The sequence below is a fragment of the Salmo trutta genome, chromosome 36 (assembly GCF_901001165.1).
Source record: "Salmo trutta chromosome 36, fSalTru1.1, whole genome shotgun sequence".
Classification (NCBI taxonomy): Eukaryota; Metazoa; Chordata; class Actinopteri; order Salmoniformes; family Salmonidae; genus Salmo; species Salmo trutta.
Genome location: NC_042992.1, coordinates 8,224,974 through 8,240,827, shown reverse-complemented (window position 1 = coordinate 8,240,827; position 15,854 = coordinate 8,224,974). Strand labels below are relative to the sequence as shown.

The 15,854-nt window shown below is 45.5% G+C and overlaps 1 protein-coding gene across 1 annotated transcript in view; it reads right to left on the bottom strand.

The window, feature by feature from the left end:
- LOC115175332 (E3 ubiquitin-protein ligase TRIM71) overlaps positions 1 to 7,118 on the bottom strand; it is a 42,820-nt gene extending 35,702 nt beyond the window's left edge. Inside the window, exon 1 of the mRNA XM_029734513.1 lies at positions 5,227 to 7,118. Within this exon, the coding sequence (XP_029590373.1) occupies positions 5,227 to 5,946 (720 nt within the window). The 5' untranslated portion in view covers positions 5,947 to 7,118. The remainder of the gene's footprint in view (positions 1 to 5,226) is intronic.
- Between the last annotated feature and the right edge of the window lie 8,736 nt (positions 7,119 to 15,854).

Genomic DNA, 15,854 nt, shown 5'->3' with positions numbered 1-15,854 from the left:
ATCGTACCTTAAACGTGTGAATGCTTTTCTCCGCTGACAAAACAAAAGCTGATTCAAAGGGGGTGTGACAGATTTCAAAACTCTTCCATGAAGGACTTATTATTTATATATATATATATATATATATATATATATATATATATATATATATATATATATATATATATATATATATATATATATTTATATATAATGACTATGTATTCAACCTATCCTTGGTAAAACTTCCAAGGTCGCCTACTAACGAACTGACATCTCAACAACTCATCAGTTTCCTGCTCACGGAGGAGAGGGGACGGCGGTGCAAGAATGGAGGACAGATTTTTTTCCTCAAATGAGAAAAGGTCCATGTTACGGCTGTATGAACCTAAAGCCAGTCGTTCCTTTGGGGAATCATTTCAGCGCGACACAGGAAGAGACTCTGTGGGAGGCCAGATACAGCTGCTACACTACAATTCTGCTGGGTACTACCAACACAAGTACACTGAAATTCCTTTCTTGCAGCTCTAAACCCAACAATGCAGTAATCAATAACAATGTAATACTAGAAATAACAAGGTGGAACGAAAACACATGAGAAATAAAAAATAAGGAGAACATGAGAAAGTAAGCAAGCTATATACAGGCTCAGTTCCAGTACCATATTTACAATGTGCAGGGATACAGGAGTGATAGAGGTAGATATGTATAGGGGTAAGGTGACTAGGCATCAGGATATATGATAAACAGAATAGCAGCTGCTTATGTGAGGATGGTATGTGAGTGGGTGTGTGGTCAGTGTGTGTGTGTGTGTGTGGTCAGTGTGTGTGTGTGTGTAGGGTCCTGTGAATGTGCATATCCTTGTAGCCATTTTGTTTTCTATTTGGTTAGCTAAATAGCTATGGCTTAGGGATAAAAGCTATTCCGGAACTTGCTGGTGTCAGACTTGACGCACCGGTACCGCGCGGAAGCAGAGAGAACAGTCTATGGGTTGGGTGGTTGGAGTCTTACGATTTTCTGGTCCTTCGTGTCACATCACCTGACAGAGGTCCTGGATGGCAAGGAGTTCGGCCACTGCCTGCCCTCACACCCGGAACGATGTTTTTATTGTCGAACCGTGCATAAAATGCATTGTGTTTGTGTGGTAGAGAGGCATCGTTGGGCAGATTACGGCTGGGTCTTCCTTTGAAATCCAGAATGGACTGTAGCCCCCACTGGGCGGGCGTTGGAGCCTGTGTAATAGGATTCCCACCTCATTCCTATATGGTCCTTTCACTCATTTGATGACTCTGCGGAGGTCATAATGGGCCTTCTTGTACTTGTTCCTGTCCTCAGCCGTAGCATCATGGTTGTCTGATCGCCCTGTGTGGTAACCCTGTCCTTTAGTTTAGCTCCAACCTCAGTGTTGATCCAGGGATATTTATTTATTTATTTTTTTATTTTTTAAATCGGGGAAGCAGTGAACCGTCACCGTGGGGACAACGTCACGATGCATTTCCTAATGAAGCCGGTGACGGAGGTGGTTAGCTGGTCGATGTTGTCGGCGGAGTCGCGAAACATATTCCAATCAGTGCTAGCAAAAGCAGTCCTGTAGCATAATCTCTGATTCTGGTGACCATTTCTCAATGGAGCGAGTCACGGGTACTTCCCGTTTGAGCTTCTGCTTGTAAACAGGAAGCTAAAGTACGGAGTCATGATCTGATTTGCCGAAAGGGGGACGAGACAGGGCCTTGTAATGCTTGCTTGTGGGTAGAATAACAGTGGTGTAGGATGTTTTTCCTGCTTGTTTACAGCCTCGTACAGTTCGTTAAGTGCCAGCTTGTTATTTTTCTTGTCCCAAGGTGGAATACCCTCGGGAGGTAGAAGGCGTCGGCATTTAACCATCAGGTATTCCAAGACGGGTGACCAATGGGTCGACACTTCCACTGTGCTCGAGTGAGCACACCAGTTATTGTTGATTAAGAGGCAAACCCCTTCCCCCTCTCAATTTCCCTGCGTGTGTGTTTTCACGACTGGTTTTAGCCTAACAACCACGAGCAGAAGATTTTGTTCAACCAGTAGACAAGGGAATGGGTCTCTTGGCTCTCTCCTTTTACATGGACAAAGGTTGGAGGATGTGTGTGACAAAGGGCAACAATGAGAGCGACTTGTGTGTTGTGGAAACGGGTGTAAAACTGGATACAATGTCCACAATGGATTCTGGACACACAGCATTCCCACCCCCCAACATCCCCACCCCCAATCCAATAGTTCCAAGAGGGGAATAGGCTACACGTGTGTGTGTGTGTGTGTGTGTGTGTGTGTGTGTGTGTGTGTGTGTGTGTGTGTGTGTGTGTGTGTGTCTCTAACACACACTACCATTTCCAAACAACTTGCATTCCTCGTTTTATAGACCCACCAACCCTGCTTGAATACCAACCAACACTCTACACTACACTGCACCCCCAATGCAACCTCTGCCTCAACTCCGCCCCCCAACCTCTGCCTCGACTCCGCCCCCCATGCAACCTCTGCCTCGACACCGCCCCTCCAACCCAACCGACACCACCCCCCCACCCAACCCCTGCCTCGACACCGCCCCCCCAACCCCTGCAGGGTGAGAGGGGTGAGGCAGGAGCCCTATGTTGCGCGCCACAGCCCTACGCTGCTGCGCGCCACAGCCCTACGCTGCTGCGCGCCACAGCCCTACGCTGCTGCGCGCCACAGCCCTACGCTGCTGCGCGCCACAGCCCTACGCTGCTGCGCGCCACAGCCCTACGCTGCTGCGCGCCACAGCCCTATGCTGCGCGCCAGAGCCCTATACTACGCGCCAGGTTTGAGGAGTTAGAGTTGACCATAGTTGCCTTGCCGAGTTCAACTCAGGATAACCGGTACCACAAAAGGAGCTCACCGTTTAGCCAGGTATGACGACAAATCCTTGAAAAGGAACCTGCTCCAGGGTAGGCTAACTCAGGACCAACTCCATCTATCCTGAAGTGTCTGAGGCATGAGTTGAGGACCAATGAAATCAGATTTCCTCCCTCTCGCAAAGATTGAGATATGAAAGATGCCCAGGGTCCCTGCTCAACGTGCCTTATGCATGCTACAAGGAGTCATGAGGACTGCAGATGTGGCCAGGGCAATAAATTGCAATGTCCGTACTATGAGACCCCTAAGACAGCGCTACAGGGAGACAGGATGGACAGCTGATCGTCCTCGCAGTGGCAGAGCTGTGTAACAACACCTGCACAGGATCGGTACAGCCGAACATCACACCTGCAGGACAGGTACAGGATGGCAACAACTGCCCGAGTTACACCAGGAACGCACAATCCCTCCATCAGTGATCAGTCTGTCCAGAATAGGCTGAGAGAGGCTGGACTGAGGGCGTGTAGGCCTGTTGTAAGGCAGGTCCTGCCTAGACATCACCGGCAACAACATCGCCTATGGGCACAAACCCACCGTCGCTGGACCAGACAGGACTGGCAGAAAGTGCTCTTCACTGACGAGTCGCGGTTTTGTCTCACCAGGGGTGATGGTCGGATTTGCGTTTATCGTCAAAGGAATGAGCGTTACACCGAGGCCTGTACTCTGGATCGGGATCGAAGTGGAGGGTCCGTCATGGTCTGGGGTGGCGTGTCACAGCATCAGACTGAGCTTGTTGTCATTGCAGGCGATCTCAATGCTGTGGGTTACAGGGAAAACATCCTCCTCCCTCATATGGTACCCTTCCTGAAGGCTCATCCTGACATGACCCTCCAGCATGACAATGCCACCAGCCATACTGCTCGATCTGTGCGTGATTTCCTGCAAGACAGGAATGTCAGTGTTCTGCCATGGCCAGCGAAGAGCCTGGACCCCAATCCAATTGAGCACGTCTGGGACCTGTTGGATCGGAGGGTGAGGGCTAGGGCCATTCCCCCCAGAAATGTCCAGGAACTTGCAAGTGCCTTGGTGGAAGAGTGGGGTAACATCTCACAGCAAGAACTGGCAAATCTGGTGCAGTCCATGAGGAGGAGATGCACTTCAGTACTTAATGCAGCTGGTGGCCACATCAGATATTGACTTACTTTGTTCAGGGACACATTATTCCATTTCTGTCGTAACATGTTAGTCACTGTTAGTCTGTGGAACTTGTTCAGTTTATGTCTCAGTTGTTTAATCTTGTCATGTTCATACAAATATTTACACATGTTAAGTTTGCTGAAAATAAACACAGGTGAGAGGACGTTTCTTTTTTTTGCTGAGTTTCTATAATCTAAAAAAAGAGCCCTTACTGGAAAAGTTAACTCTTACTGGATGTGTCTGTGTTAGTACTTCCAACAGCAGCCATCTTGTAAACAACACCTATGAGTGACAGGTTAATACTTCCAACAGCAGCCATCTTGTAAACAACACCTATGAGTGACAGGTTAATACTTCCAACAGCAGCCATCTTGTAAACAACACCTATGAGTGACAGGTTAATACTTCCAACAGCAGCCATCTTGTAAACAACACCTATGAGTGACAGGTTAATACTTCCAACAGCAGCCATCTTGTAAACAACACCTATGAGTGACAGGTTAATACTTCCAACAGCAGCCATCTTGTAAACAACACCTATGAGTGACAGGTTAATACTTCCAACAGCAGCCATCTTGTAAACAACACCTATGAGTGACAGGTTAATACTTCCAACAGCAGCCATCTTGTAAACAACACCTATGAGTGACAGGTTAATACTTCCAACAGCAGCCATCTTGTAAACAACACCTATGAGTGACAGGTTAATACTTCCAACAGCAGCCATCTTGTAAACAACACCTGAGTGACAGGTTAATACTTCCAACAGCAGCCATCTTGTAAACAACACCTATGAGTGACAGGTTAATACTTCCAACAGCAGCCATCTTGTAAACAACACCTATGAGTGACCGTTTTTTTTAAGTTGCTGTGATATGGGGGGTTTATACACAATTCATGTTGGTGTTTGTTTTCGACATAGCTCTGTGTGTGTGTGTGTGTGTGTACACACAGAGTGAATGTGAAAGGGTCAGTGTCTAGTATACAGTAGAAGAACTATGGCCATATGAAGAGCAGCTGTAAGGCTTGAACCTATAGCTGCAGCCAGTGTAGCATCATGGTGCTCCAACCAGAAACCCCCTGGATCCAGAGAGTGAAGGCAATACCTCCTGAGACAAACAGGACCAGACCTCATAGTCATTTGAGTGTGTGTGTGTGTGTGTGTGTGTGTGTGTGTGTATCATTTCATTCCCGTGTCCCTACCTTGTTGTCATGGTGCTGACAGAAGCTCATCCTATCCTGGAACAAAGGCAGCAGGGAGGAGTTGGACTGGAAGGGCTGGGTCAGGGACAACCCTACCCCCCTTCCTCCACCTGCGATGGGGCTGGACTTGCCTCGGCTTGCATGCTGCAGGCTCTCTGCCAGCCTCTCGATGAAGTGGTCCTTGGTCAAGCGGACCCTCTGATGGGCTCGGACGCAGTTATCACAAAGGTACTCCTGGCAGTCCAGACAGTGGAAGCTGGCCAGGTTCCCCTCGTCACAGGAGCTGCACTGGGGCCCTCCCAGACGGTTCGGGCGGAGCCCGCTATGGGCGCGGTGGAATCTGGGTATGGAGCACCCGCTGTCCCCCTGGTGACCGTTCTTATTTTGGCCGAGTTGGAGCTGCTCCACGTCCAGAAGGTTACTCAAGAGGAAGTTGGAGGAAGGGAGAGAGTCCACTCCGGCCTCGGAGATGGAGACCTTCTGGTTGCAGGTGGGGCAGCTGAGTTTGAGAGGGTCCCCATGACTGCGCTTGCCCTCCAGACACTGCCTGCAGAAGGCGTGCAGGCAGGGGAGGACATGGAGGCGCCGGGAGGAGGAGGAGGACGAGTGAGAGGAGGAGGAGGAAGTGGAGGAGTTGCAAGAGATGGGAGCGGAGGAGGAGCCACAGAGCTCCTTGCAGAGAGGACAGGTCTGCAGGTCGGACTCTGAGAATGAAGCCATCGGAGGTGCTTTAAACAAGGCTACGCTTTCTAAGAACTTATGAGGTATTAGTGGTATTAGAGGTATTCATTTAGTAAACATTCGTTTGTTTCTCCAGTCGTGTTCTGTGGAAAACAGGCAGAGGTTTGAGGTAGATAAGTTGTTTTTTTAAGTAAACATTTGTCAAAATGGTCCACATAGGATAGGCCTGTATGTGTTCTCACCAAAACATAACCCTCAACGGACGCCTGATATGCAGATACAGGCCGAGAGAAACGCCCTTTTAAAATTCTGTATTGCATGATTTTTAAATATTCTCCTATAGAAAATCAAATGTGCAATATTCATTTCAGTTCACAATGATTCAAATCACTACACTTGGATGAATCTTTAGAACAACTAGCGACTACTCACTATTCATTACAATGATAGTAAACTTTACATACACCTACTCTATTATTTCTTGGATGGACTATTTTAATGAGCGCATGTCGAAAATAGTCATTTAGAGTTGACTGATATTAGTTTTGATTTGTTTGTTGTGGTTTAGATGTGGCGGGGTCTGAGAATAAACCGAAAACAGAGTTTGTATAGGATCCTCCGCAAGGTGCCCAAAGCTCCTTCTCTCCTCCAACGACACACCATCACCCCTTCTCACCGCCCCTAATGAATTTACCGACAAACGTCAAAATACTTCGTCCCGTTTCAAGACCCGGTTTGTCGGCTCTCTCTAGTCCACCATCCGGGCCCTCTCCGACGTCGTCAGAGGTTTACAAACGGCTGTGGCTGTGGTTCGCTCTCTTTCGGACCACAAGACCGTAAATTATTCATCAAAGCACTGGCTCACCAGCAACGCGATCTCATTGCCGTTTGGCGACAAAATAAACAAAACCGTTTCCGTTTTTAAAACCACACAGTCGAAGACCCAGGGATGTATGCATTTAGGCTACGTACATACGCTAGGACCCCCCTTCTATCTGTGCACAGGGCTTTTCCACGCGCCTCTCTGGAACCTTGGAGGGGGGAAAGGAACGAGCCCTCGAACCCCTTCAATCGCATGAGCCAAACGGAACTCCAATCAAAATGCTGGTTTAAAACAAATCTGTAGGCCCAATCGGGCTCTATAGTTCTATTTTCCGTTCTGATAAACGGGGTATAAAATATAAACAGAACCCGATGCGCTCCTGCCGCTGGTCGCGCTCTCCGTCCCGTCCTGTATATAGGCGTGTGTACTTCTTCTAGGGGTTTTAACAGCGGTTGGCATCCAATTGGTTACATTATCGCCACCTACTCGACTGGAGTACAACTCCCTTATACTTTGCTTGAAAAATAAAAATGTACTAAATAAATACCCTACCATCTAACACTACACTCACTAATTTCTAAATGATATAAAATAAAATTAACACCACCCTACTCCACTAAGTAAATGTATTTATTTCAATTAACACGTCCTGTAACTCTTCTGAAGTCAAATCTCACACACCCAAATACCTCTCTGCAGCTGCCACCACAACCTCTATTTTCTGCCACTTACATTCCATCCCTGCAGTACAGTTGATAACCATTAATATAAATGTCAAAAAATCCAATCTTACTGAAACGTATATCACTTTTTGTCCTATCCCTCTGTACTGGTATATCTCTACTACTCTCACCACTCCACCCCCTTAACCCATCATCCTCTACTTTCTTCACTGCCTCAGCATATGACAACTTCTTCTCTACTCTAACCCTGAAAACCTCAACCTGCCTCTCTAGCACGGGACATTTCTGATCCCCAGCTCCATGATCACCAGTACAATTAACACATTCTACAACTTTCCCCAATGCTACACATTCCTTTGTCTCATGCCCTTCTGCACATTTCTCACACCTAGGAACCTCCCTCCTACACACTGCTGCCACATGCCCATAAGCTGGACACCTGTAACAACGTAATGTATTCGGCACCTACGCTCGTACAGGATAACTTATACAGTTGAAGTCAGAAGTTTACATACACCTAAGCCAAATACATTTAAACTCAGTTTTTCACAATTCCTGACATTTAATCCTAGTAAATAGTTCCTGTCTTAAGTCAGTTAGGATCACCACTTTATTTTAAGAAGGTGAAATGTCAGAATAATAGTTGAGAGAATGATTTATTTCAGCTTTTATTTCTTTCATCACATTCCCAGTGGGTCAGAAGTTTACATACACTCAATTAGTATTTGGTAGCATTGCCATTACATTTTTTAACTTGGGTCAAACGTTTCGGGTAGCCTTCCACAAGCTTCCCACAATAAATTGGGTGAATTTTGGCCCATTCCTCCTGACAGAGCTGGTGTAACTGAGTCAGGTTTGTAGACCTCCTTGTTCGCACACACTTTCTCTGTTCTGCCAAAAAATATTCTATAGCATTAAGGCCAGGGCTTTGTGATGGCCACTCCAATACCTTGACTTTGTTGTCCTTAAGCCATTTTGCCACAACTTTGGAAGTATGCTTGGGGTCATTGTCCATTTGGAAAACCCATTTGCGACCAAGCTTTAACTTCCTGACTGATGTCTTGAGATGTTGCTTCAATATATCCACATAATTTTCCTGCCTCATGATGCCATCTATTTTGTGACGTGCACGAGTCCCTCCTGCAGCAAAGTACCCCCACAACATGATGCTGCCACCCCCATGCTTCACGGTTGGGATGGTGTTCTTAGGCTTGCAAGCCTCCCGCTTTTTCTTCCAAACATAACGATGGTCATTATGGCCAAACAGTTTCATCAGACCAGAGGACATTTCTCCAAAAATTACGATCTTTGTCCCCATGTGCAGTTGCAAACCGTAGTCTGGCTTTTTTTAATGGCGGTTTGGGAGCAGTGGCTTCTTCCTTGCTGAGCGGCCTTTCAGGTTATGTCGATATAGGACTCGTTTTACTGTGGATATAGATACTTTTGTACCTGTTTCCTCCAGCATCTTCACAAGGTCCTTTGCTGTTGTTCTGGGATTGATTTGCACTTTTCGCACCAAAGTACTTTCATCTCTAGGAGACAGAATGCGTCTCCTTCCTGAGCGTTATGATGGCTGCGTGGTCCCATGGTGTTTATACTTGCGTACTATTGTTTGTACAGATGAACGTGGTACCTTCAGGCATTTGGAAATTGCTCCTAAGGATGAGCCAGACTTGTGGAGATACACAATTTTGTTTCTGAGGTCTTGGCTGATTTCTTTAGATTTTCCCATGATGTCAAGCAAAGATGCACTGAGTTTGAATGTAGGTCTTATAATACATCCACAGGAACACTTCCAATTGACTCAAATGATGTCAATTAGTCTATCAGAAGCTTCTAAAGCCATGACATCATTTTCTGGAATTGTCCAAGCTGTTTAAATGCACAGTCAACTTAGTGTATTTAAACCTCTGACCCACTGGAATTGTGATACAGTGAATTATAAGTCAAATAATCTATTTGTAAACAATTGTTGGAAAAATTACTTGTGTCATGCACAAAGTAGTTGTCCTAACCGACCTGCCAAAACTATAGTTTGTTAACAAGAAATTTGTGGAGTGGTTGAAAAACGAGTTTTAATGACCCCAACCGAAGTGTATGTAAACTTCCGACTTCAACTGTATATCCTAAATTCACTTTGTCGGGCAAAGACAACTTCAAAACCCCCAAAAAACAGACAATGACTCTTCTGTTTCCCCACTCTCACCACCCTGTCTGCTTTTCATCAAACTACGAGCATCACATACACCGGGAATCTTTACCCTCAGCTGGTCAACTTTTATATCTACTGCTACCCCAGTTATCAGTCCTTCCATTGGTGCCCTTTTCTTGAAAATGAAACAATTCACTTTTCTTGCTCCCATTCATTTTACTCTGAGTGCCTTCTCCCTCTGACCAACAGAAACACAAACAATTTTCACTAGACCACTTCTGGTTACCCTCACCAATTCCACATTACCCAACTCTTTTTTTCGCCCACCGTGAAACCACAAATGGATCAGCCAAAAGGCAAGAGTCCGCTTTTTACATAAACTTCACTCCTACTGTCACAGACTCATCTTCATCCTGATCCTCGGTGCATAGCTCGTTCTCCGATAACTTCCCCACACCTACCACCTCCGATACGTCACCCTCACTCCCATTTCTCCTCCTGTCTTCAGCCCCCTCTGCTTACACTTTCTACCATTCTTCTTTAACAAACCATCTCCCTTTTTTCTACCGTTTTTATCCGACTCAAGCTCACCCTCTTCTTCCCTCTCTCTCTTAGACCTCCTCTCCCTCTCTTTTTCCCTCCATTCCTCCTCCGTTTTCCAAGTATACGTCTCCTTATGATAACACTGCACTACTCCTGACAGCCATCTTGTTTTTCCTTTCTCTAGGGACTCCATTTCCGCCGACCTTCCGGCTTCACGAGTGGCCTTAGGCATGTGTACACTGATCCTCCAATGCTTTAAACGTTATTTTTCTTCTTCTTCGTCAAGGTTTATTGGCAGACAATACCCATAAGGTGTATTGCTGCCACCTACTGTACGGGGTAGTAAAATACCCCCCCAAAAAATAAATACTGTATGTTTTGATAAAAATGTATATATAATAATAACAATAACAAATAAATAAATCATACTACCTTACATTTTTATTTGATTTTTACGCTAAATAATATTCACTCTACTTCTCTTAATGTCACAAAGGCCAATCTGATCCCAACACAGGTTCAGGAGACGAGAGGGGGATACTTCCTCCGTTGCCAGTATCCCTTGCCGGTTTTCCGATGGGAATTCGGTCAGGCCCTAAAAACAGTCATGTCTAGATGGGTTACAGCTTTTGTCAAATTGACGTAAAAAAAAGTAGATGTTTTATCTGTTATTTGCCAACCCCAACCTTAACCCTTTTCCTTACCTTAATGTTCATTATTCGAACATGCTGCGTAAATTCTCCTGAACCTGCAATGAGATGCCGATGTTGACAGAAGCTGTATTCCTTCCAGACAAAACTCCTTTAATGCCACTTGGAGGAATGGGCACTTCAGCCGTGGCTAGGAAGAGGGGAGGGGCTTAGCGTATTGCTTGCGCTGCACGTGGGGGTGCCGGGGTGAGGAAGGCTCTAGTGCTGGGGATTGAGATGTGTGCCATAAGCACAGGCAAATAGGCCTACGTCTGATAAAACAATAACAAAAATGTCAGGTGATTTAGAATGTTATTTATTGCCTGATACAATTAGAAAGAAGAGAGTGTTTGGAGAATGAGAGAGAGAGAAGGAGGAAAACAAGATTTTGAGACATAGGGAGAGAGACTGAGGAAAACAGGGTTTGGAGACATAGGGAGAGAGAAGGAGGAAAACAGGGTTTGGAGACATAGGGAGAGAGACGGAGGAAAACAGGGTTTGGAGACATAGGGAGAGAGAAGGAGGAAAACAGGGTTTGGAGACAGGGAGAGAGACGGAGGAAAACAGGGTTTGGAGACATAGGGAGAGAGACGGAGGAAAACAGGGTTTGGAGACAGGGAGAGAGACGGAGGAAAACAGGGTTTGGAGACATAGGGAGAGAGACGGAGGAAAACAGGGTTTGGAGACATAGGGAGAGAGATGGAGGAAAACAGGGTTTGGAGACATAGGGAGAGAGAAGGAGGAAAACAGCGTTTGGAGACATAGGGAGAGAGATGGAGGAAAACAGCGTTTGGAGACATAGGGAGAGAGATGGAGGAAAACAGCGTTTGGAGACATAGGGAGAGAGAAGGAGGAAAACAGCGTTTGGAGACATAGGGAGAGAGAAGGAGGAAAACAGCGTTTGGAGACATAGGGAGAGAGATGGAGGAAAACAGCGTTTGGAGACATAGGGAGAGAGATGGAGGAAAACAGCGTTTGGAGACATAGGGAGAGAGATGGAGGAAAACAGCGTTTGGAGACATAGGGAGAGAGATGGAGGAAAACAGGGTTTGGAGACATAGGGAGAGAGACGGAGGAAAACAGGGTTTGGAGACATAGGGAGAGAGAAGGAGGAAAACAGGGTTTGGAGACAGGGAGAGAGAGAAGGAGGAAAACAGGGTTTGGAGACATAGGGAGAGAGACAGAGGAAAACAGGGTTTGGAGACATAGGGAGAGAGATGGAGGAAAACAGGGTTTGGAGACATAGAGAGAGAGACGGAGGAAAACAGCGTTTGGAGACATAGGGAGAGAGACGGAGGAAAACAGGGTTTGGAGACATAGGGAGAGAGACTGAGGAAAACAGGGTTTGGAGACATAGAGAGAGAGACGGAGGAAAACAGGGTTTGGAGACAGGGAGAGAGAAGGAGGAAAACAGGGTTTGGAGACATAGGGAGAGAGATGGAGGAAAACAGGGTTTGGAGACATAGGGAGAGAGAGACGGAGGAAAACAGGGTTTGGAGACAGGGAGAGAGAGACGGAGGAAAACAGTGTTTGGAGACAGGGAGAGAGAGACGGAGGAAAACAGTGTTTGGAGACATAGGGAGAGAGACGGAGGAAAACAGGGTTTGGAGACATAGGGAGAGAGATGGAGGAAAACAGGGTTTGGAGACATAGGGAGAGAGACGGAGGAAAACAGTGTTTGGAGACATAGGGAGAGAGACTGAGGAAAACAGGGTTTGGAGACATACCGGTGTGTCTGTGCTCTCCTCAGCTGACTCGAGTGCCAGCATCTGTCCTAACATTGTATTTTCCAAACCATTAAATCACATGATTATGTGTGTCCCTCCATGCTAAGACCCCAGAGATGACAGGAGAGGGAGGTTTAGAAGCCTACACACTGTCGAGACAGACGTGCTAGGAGTCAGTGGGGTGCAATGCTACAGAACACGCAGATAGAAAAACATGATGTAGAAAAGGCATGCATCACAAAGAGAAATATATTCTTTAGAATAGACTTTGGGAGATGAATATTTCATGTAGGATATACAGACACCAGATAAAATCCATTCCTAAGCATGTTTAATGTGATTCCCCCTACAAACTTTTGTGCTCCATTCCATCTGTTCCTAGACCCTTTCCCTGAACATGCACAGATTAGGTTCTTTCTCTAAGTGAGGGAACATATCAAGACACCAACTCCACCTTCTTGTTTCTATGTATGGCCTTTTTGTTGCCTACCTCCTTACTCTTCTACATTTACACGCACTGTACATAGATCTTTTATTTGTTTTTCTATTGTGTTATTGACTGTATGTTTGTTTATGTGTAACTCTGTGTTGTTGTTTTTGTCGCACTGCTATGCTTTATCTTGGTCTACCTAAATGAGAACTTGTTCTCAACTAGCCTACCTGGTCAAATAAAGGTGAAATATACATATATATATTTTTTTAAAGCAGAGGATACGCCCTCTAGTGGCGCTCAGGGAGCATTACCATCTTCACCACATAATTACTCCACTCAACAGGCACATCCATCTCAAGCTACTGGTAGTAGAGTGACTGCATCCATTTTTAGTATGTGGGGGTTGGACCCACAACTTTGCATTGCTAGCTCCTTGACTTTACCAACAGCCACACAGCACACAGTACCGATAAAACATTTAATAAATACACCGCACACATGACCGATAACAAACAAATCCCCAACACACATTACTGATAACAAACAAATCCCCAACACACATTACTGATAACAAACAACTCCACAAACACATTACTGATAACAAACAAATCCCCAACACACATTACTGATAACAAACAAATCCACAAAACACATTACTGATAACAAACAAATCCCCAACACACATTACTGATAACAAACAAATCCCCAACACACATTACTGATAACAAACAAATCCACAAACACATTACTGATAACAAACAAATCCACAAAACACATTACTGATAACAAGCAAATCCACAAAACACATTACTGATAAAAAACAAATCCACAAAACACATTACTGATAACAAGCAAATCCACAAAACACATTACTGATAACAAACAAATCAACAAAACACATTACTGATAACAAACAAATCCACAAAACACATTACTGATAACAAACAAATCCACAAAACACATTACTGATAACAAGCAAATCCACAAAACACATTACTGATAACAAACAAATCCACAAAACACATTACTGATAACAAACAAATCCACAAAACACATTACTGATAACAAACAAATCCACAAAACACATTACTGATAACAAACAAATCCACAAAACACATTACTGATAACAAACAAATCCACAAAACACATTACTGATAACAAGCAAATCCACAAAACACATTACTGATAACAAACAAATCCACAAAACACATTACTGATAACAAACAAATGCACAAAACACATTACTGATAACAAACAAATCCACAAAACACATTACCGATAACAAACAAATCCACAAAACACATTACTGATAACAAACAAATCCACAAAACACATTACCGATAATAAACAAATCCACAACACACATTACTGATAACAAACAAAGTCAGTAATTGAGTTTAATTTTTCACTTTAATAAAGAAACACAAAATAACAGACTGTTGTTTCAGAAGAACAATCAATGCATTATACAACCAAGCATCATACCCACAGTAGATAGAACGGAGAACCGGGTTCTCGACAATAACTTTGAAGGGAAATAATAAGGAGAATGATAACGTACTGGAAAAGGAAACTAATCGGAATGTAAAGAAAATGAACAAAATCAGAAAGTTCCCACATAGATTTTATTGAGACACAAACCAACAATGTTTCGATCTAGCTGGGACCTTTATCAAGCTAAAGAAATAATGTCTGCAATGCTCTCACTGTGATTTTATTGAGACACACAAACCGACGCTTTGATTGACTGAACAGCTGTTCCTGACAGGAGTCGAACGTTGTGTAGTGGACGGTCAGTTTGGGATTGGGGATGATCACTGCTGAGAGGAGGCGACTGACTGCTGCCAAGTACTCACTATGCTGCCCTGTAGAGCAAGAGAGAGGGAGGGAGAGAGCGACAGAAGACAGAGATATTTTACAAATGTTCCATCCCCAGAATAAATCCCTTTTCTCCTGGGTAACCCGGTATTTCCCGCCAAAACCAGAAATGTCATTCAAAAGCAAATAAAGCATATAAATAGACCCATGTCTGGATTTGATTAGAATTTTGATCTAAAATGCAAGCCTGATGCTACCTGGGCTGATGCTACCTGAGCCTGATGCTACCTGAACCTGATGCTACCGGACCCTGATGCTACCTGAGCCTGATGCTACCTGAGCCTGATGCTACCTGGGCTGATGCTACCTGAGCCTGATGCTACCGCACCCTGATGCTACCTGAGCCTGATGCTACCGGAGCCTGATGCTACCGGACCCTGATGCTACCGGACCCTGATGCTACCTGAGCCTGATGCTACCTGATCCTGATGCTACCTGAGCCCGATGCTACCGGACCCTGATGCTACCTGGGCCTGACGCTACCTGAGCCTGATGCTACCTGAGCCTGATGCTACCGGACCCTGATGCTACCTGAGCCTGATGCTACCTGAGCCTGATGCTACCTGGGCCTGATGCTACCTGAGCCTGATGCTACCTGAGCCTTATGCTACCTGAGCCTGATGCTACCTGGGCCTGACGCTACCGGACCCTGATGCTACCTGGGCCTGACGCTACCTGAGCCTGATGCTACCTGAGCCTGATGCTACCTGAGTCTGATGCTACCTGAGCCTGATGCTACCTGGGCCTGATGCTACCTGAGCCTGATGCTACCTGACCCTGATGCTACCTGAGCCTGATGCTACCTGAGCCTGATTCTACCTGAGGCTGATTCTACCTGAGCCTGATGCTACCGGACCCTGATGCTACCTGGGCCTGATGCTACCTGAGCCTGATGCTACCTGAGCCTGATGCTACCTGAGCCTGATGCTACCTGGGCCTGACGCTACCTGAGCCTGATGCTACCTGAGCCTGATGCTACCTGGGCCTGATGCTACCGGACCCTGATGCTACCGGACCCT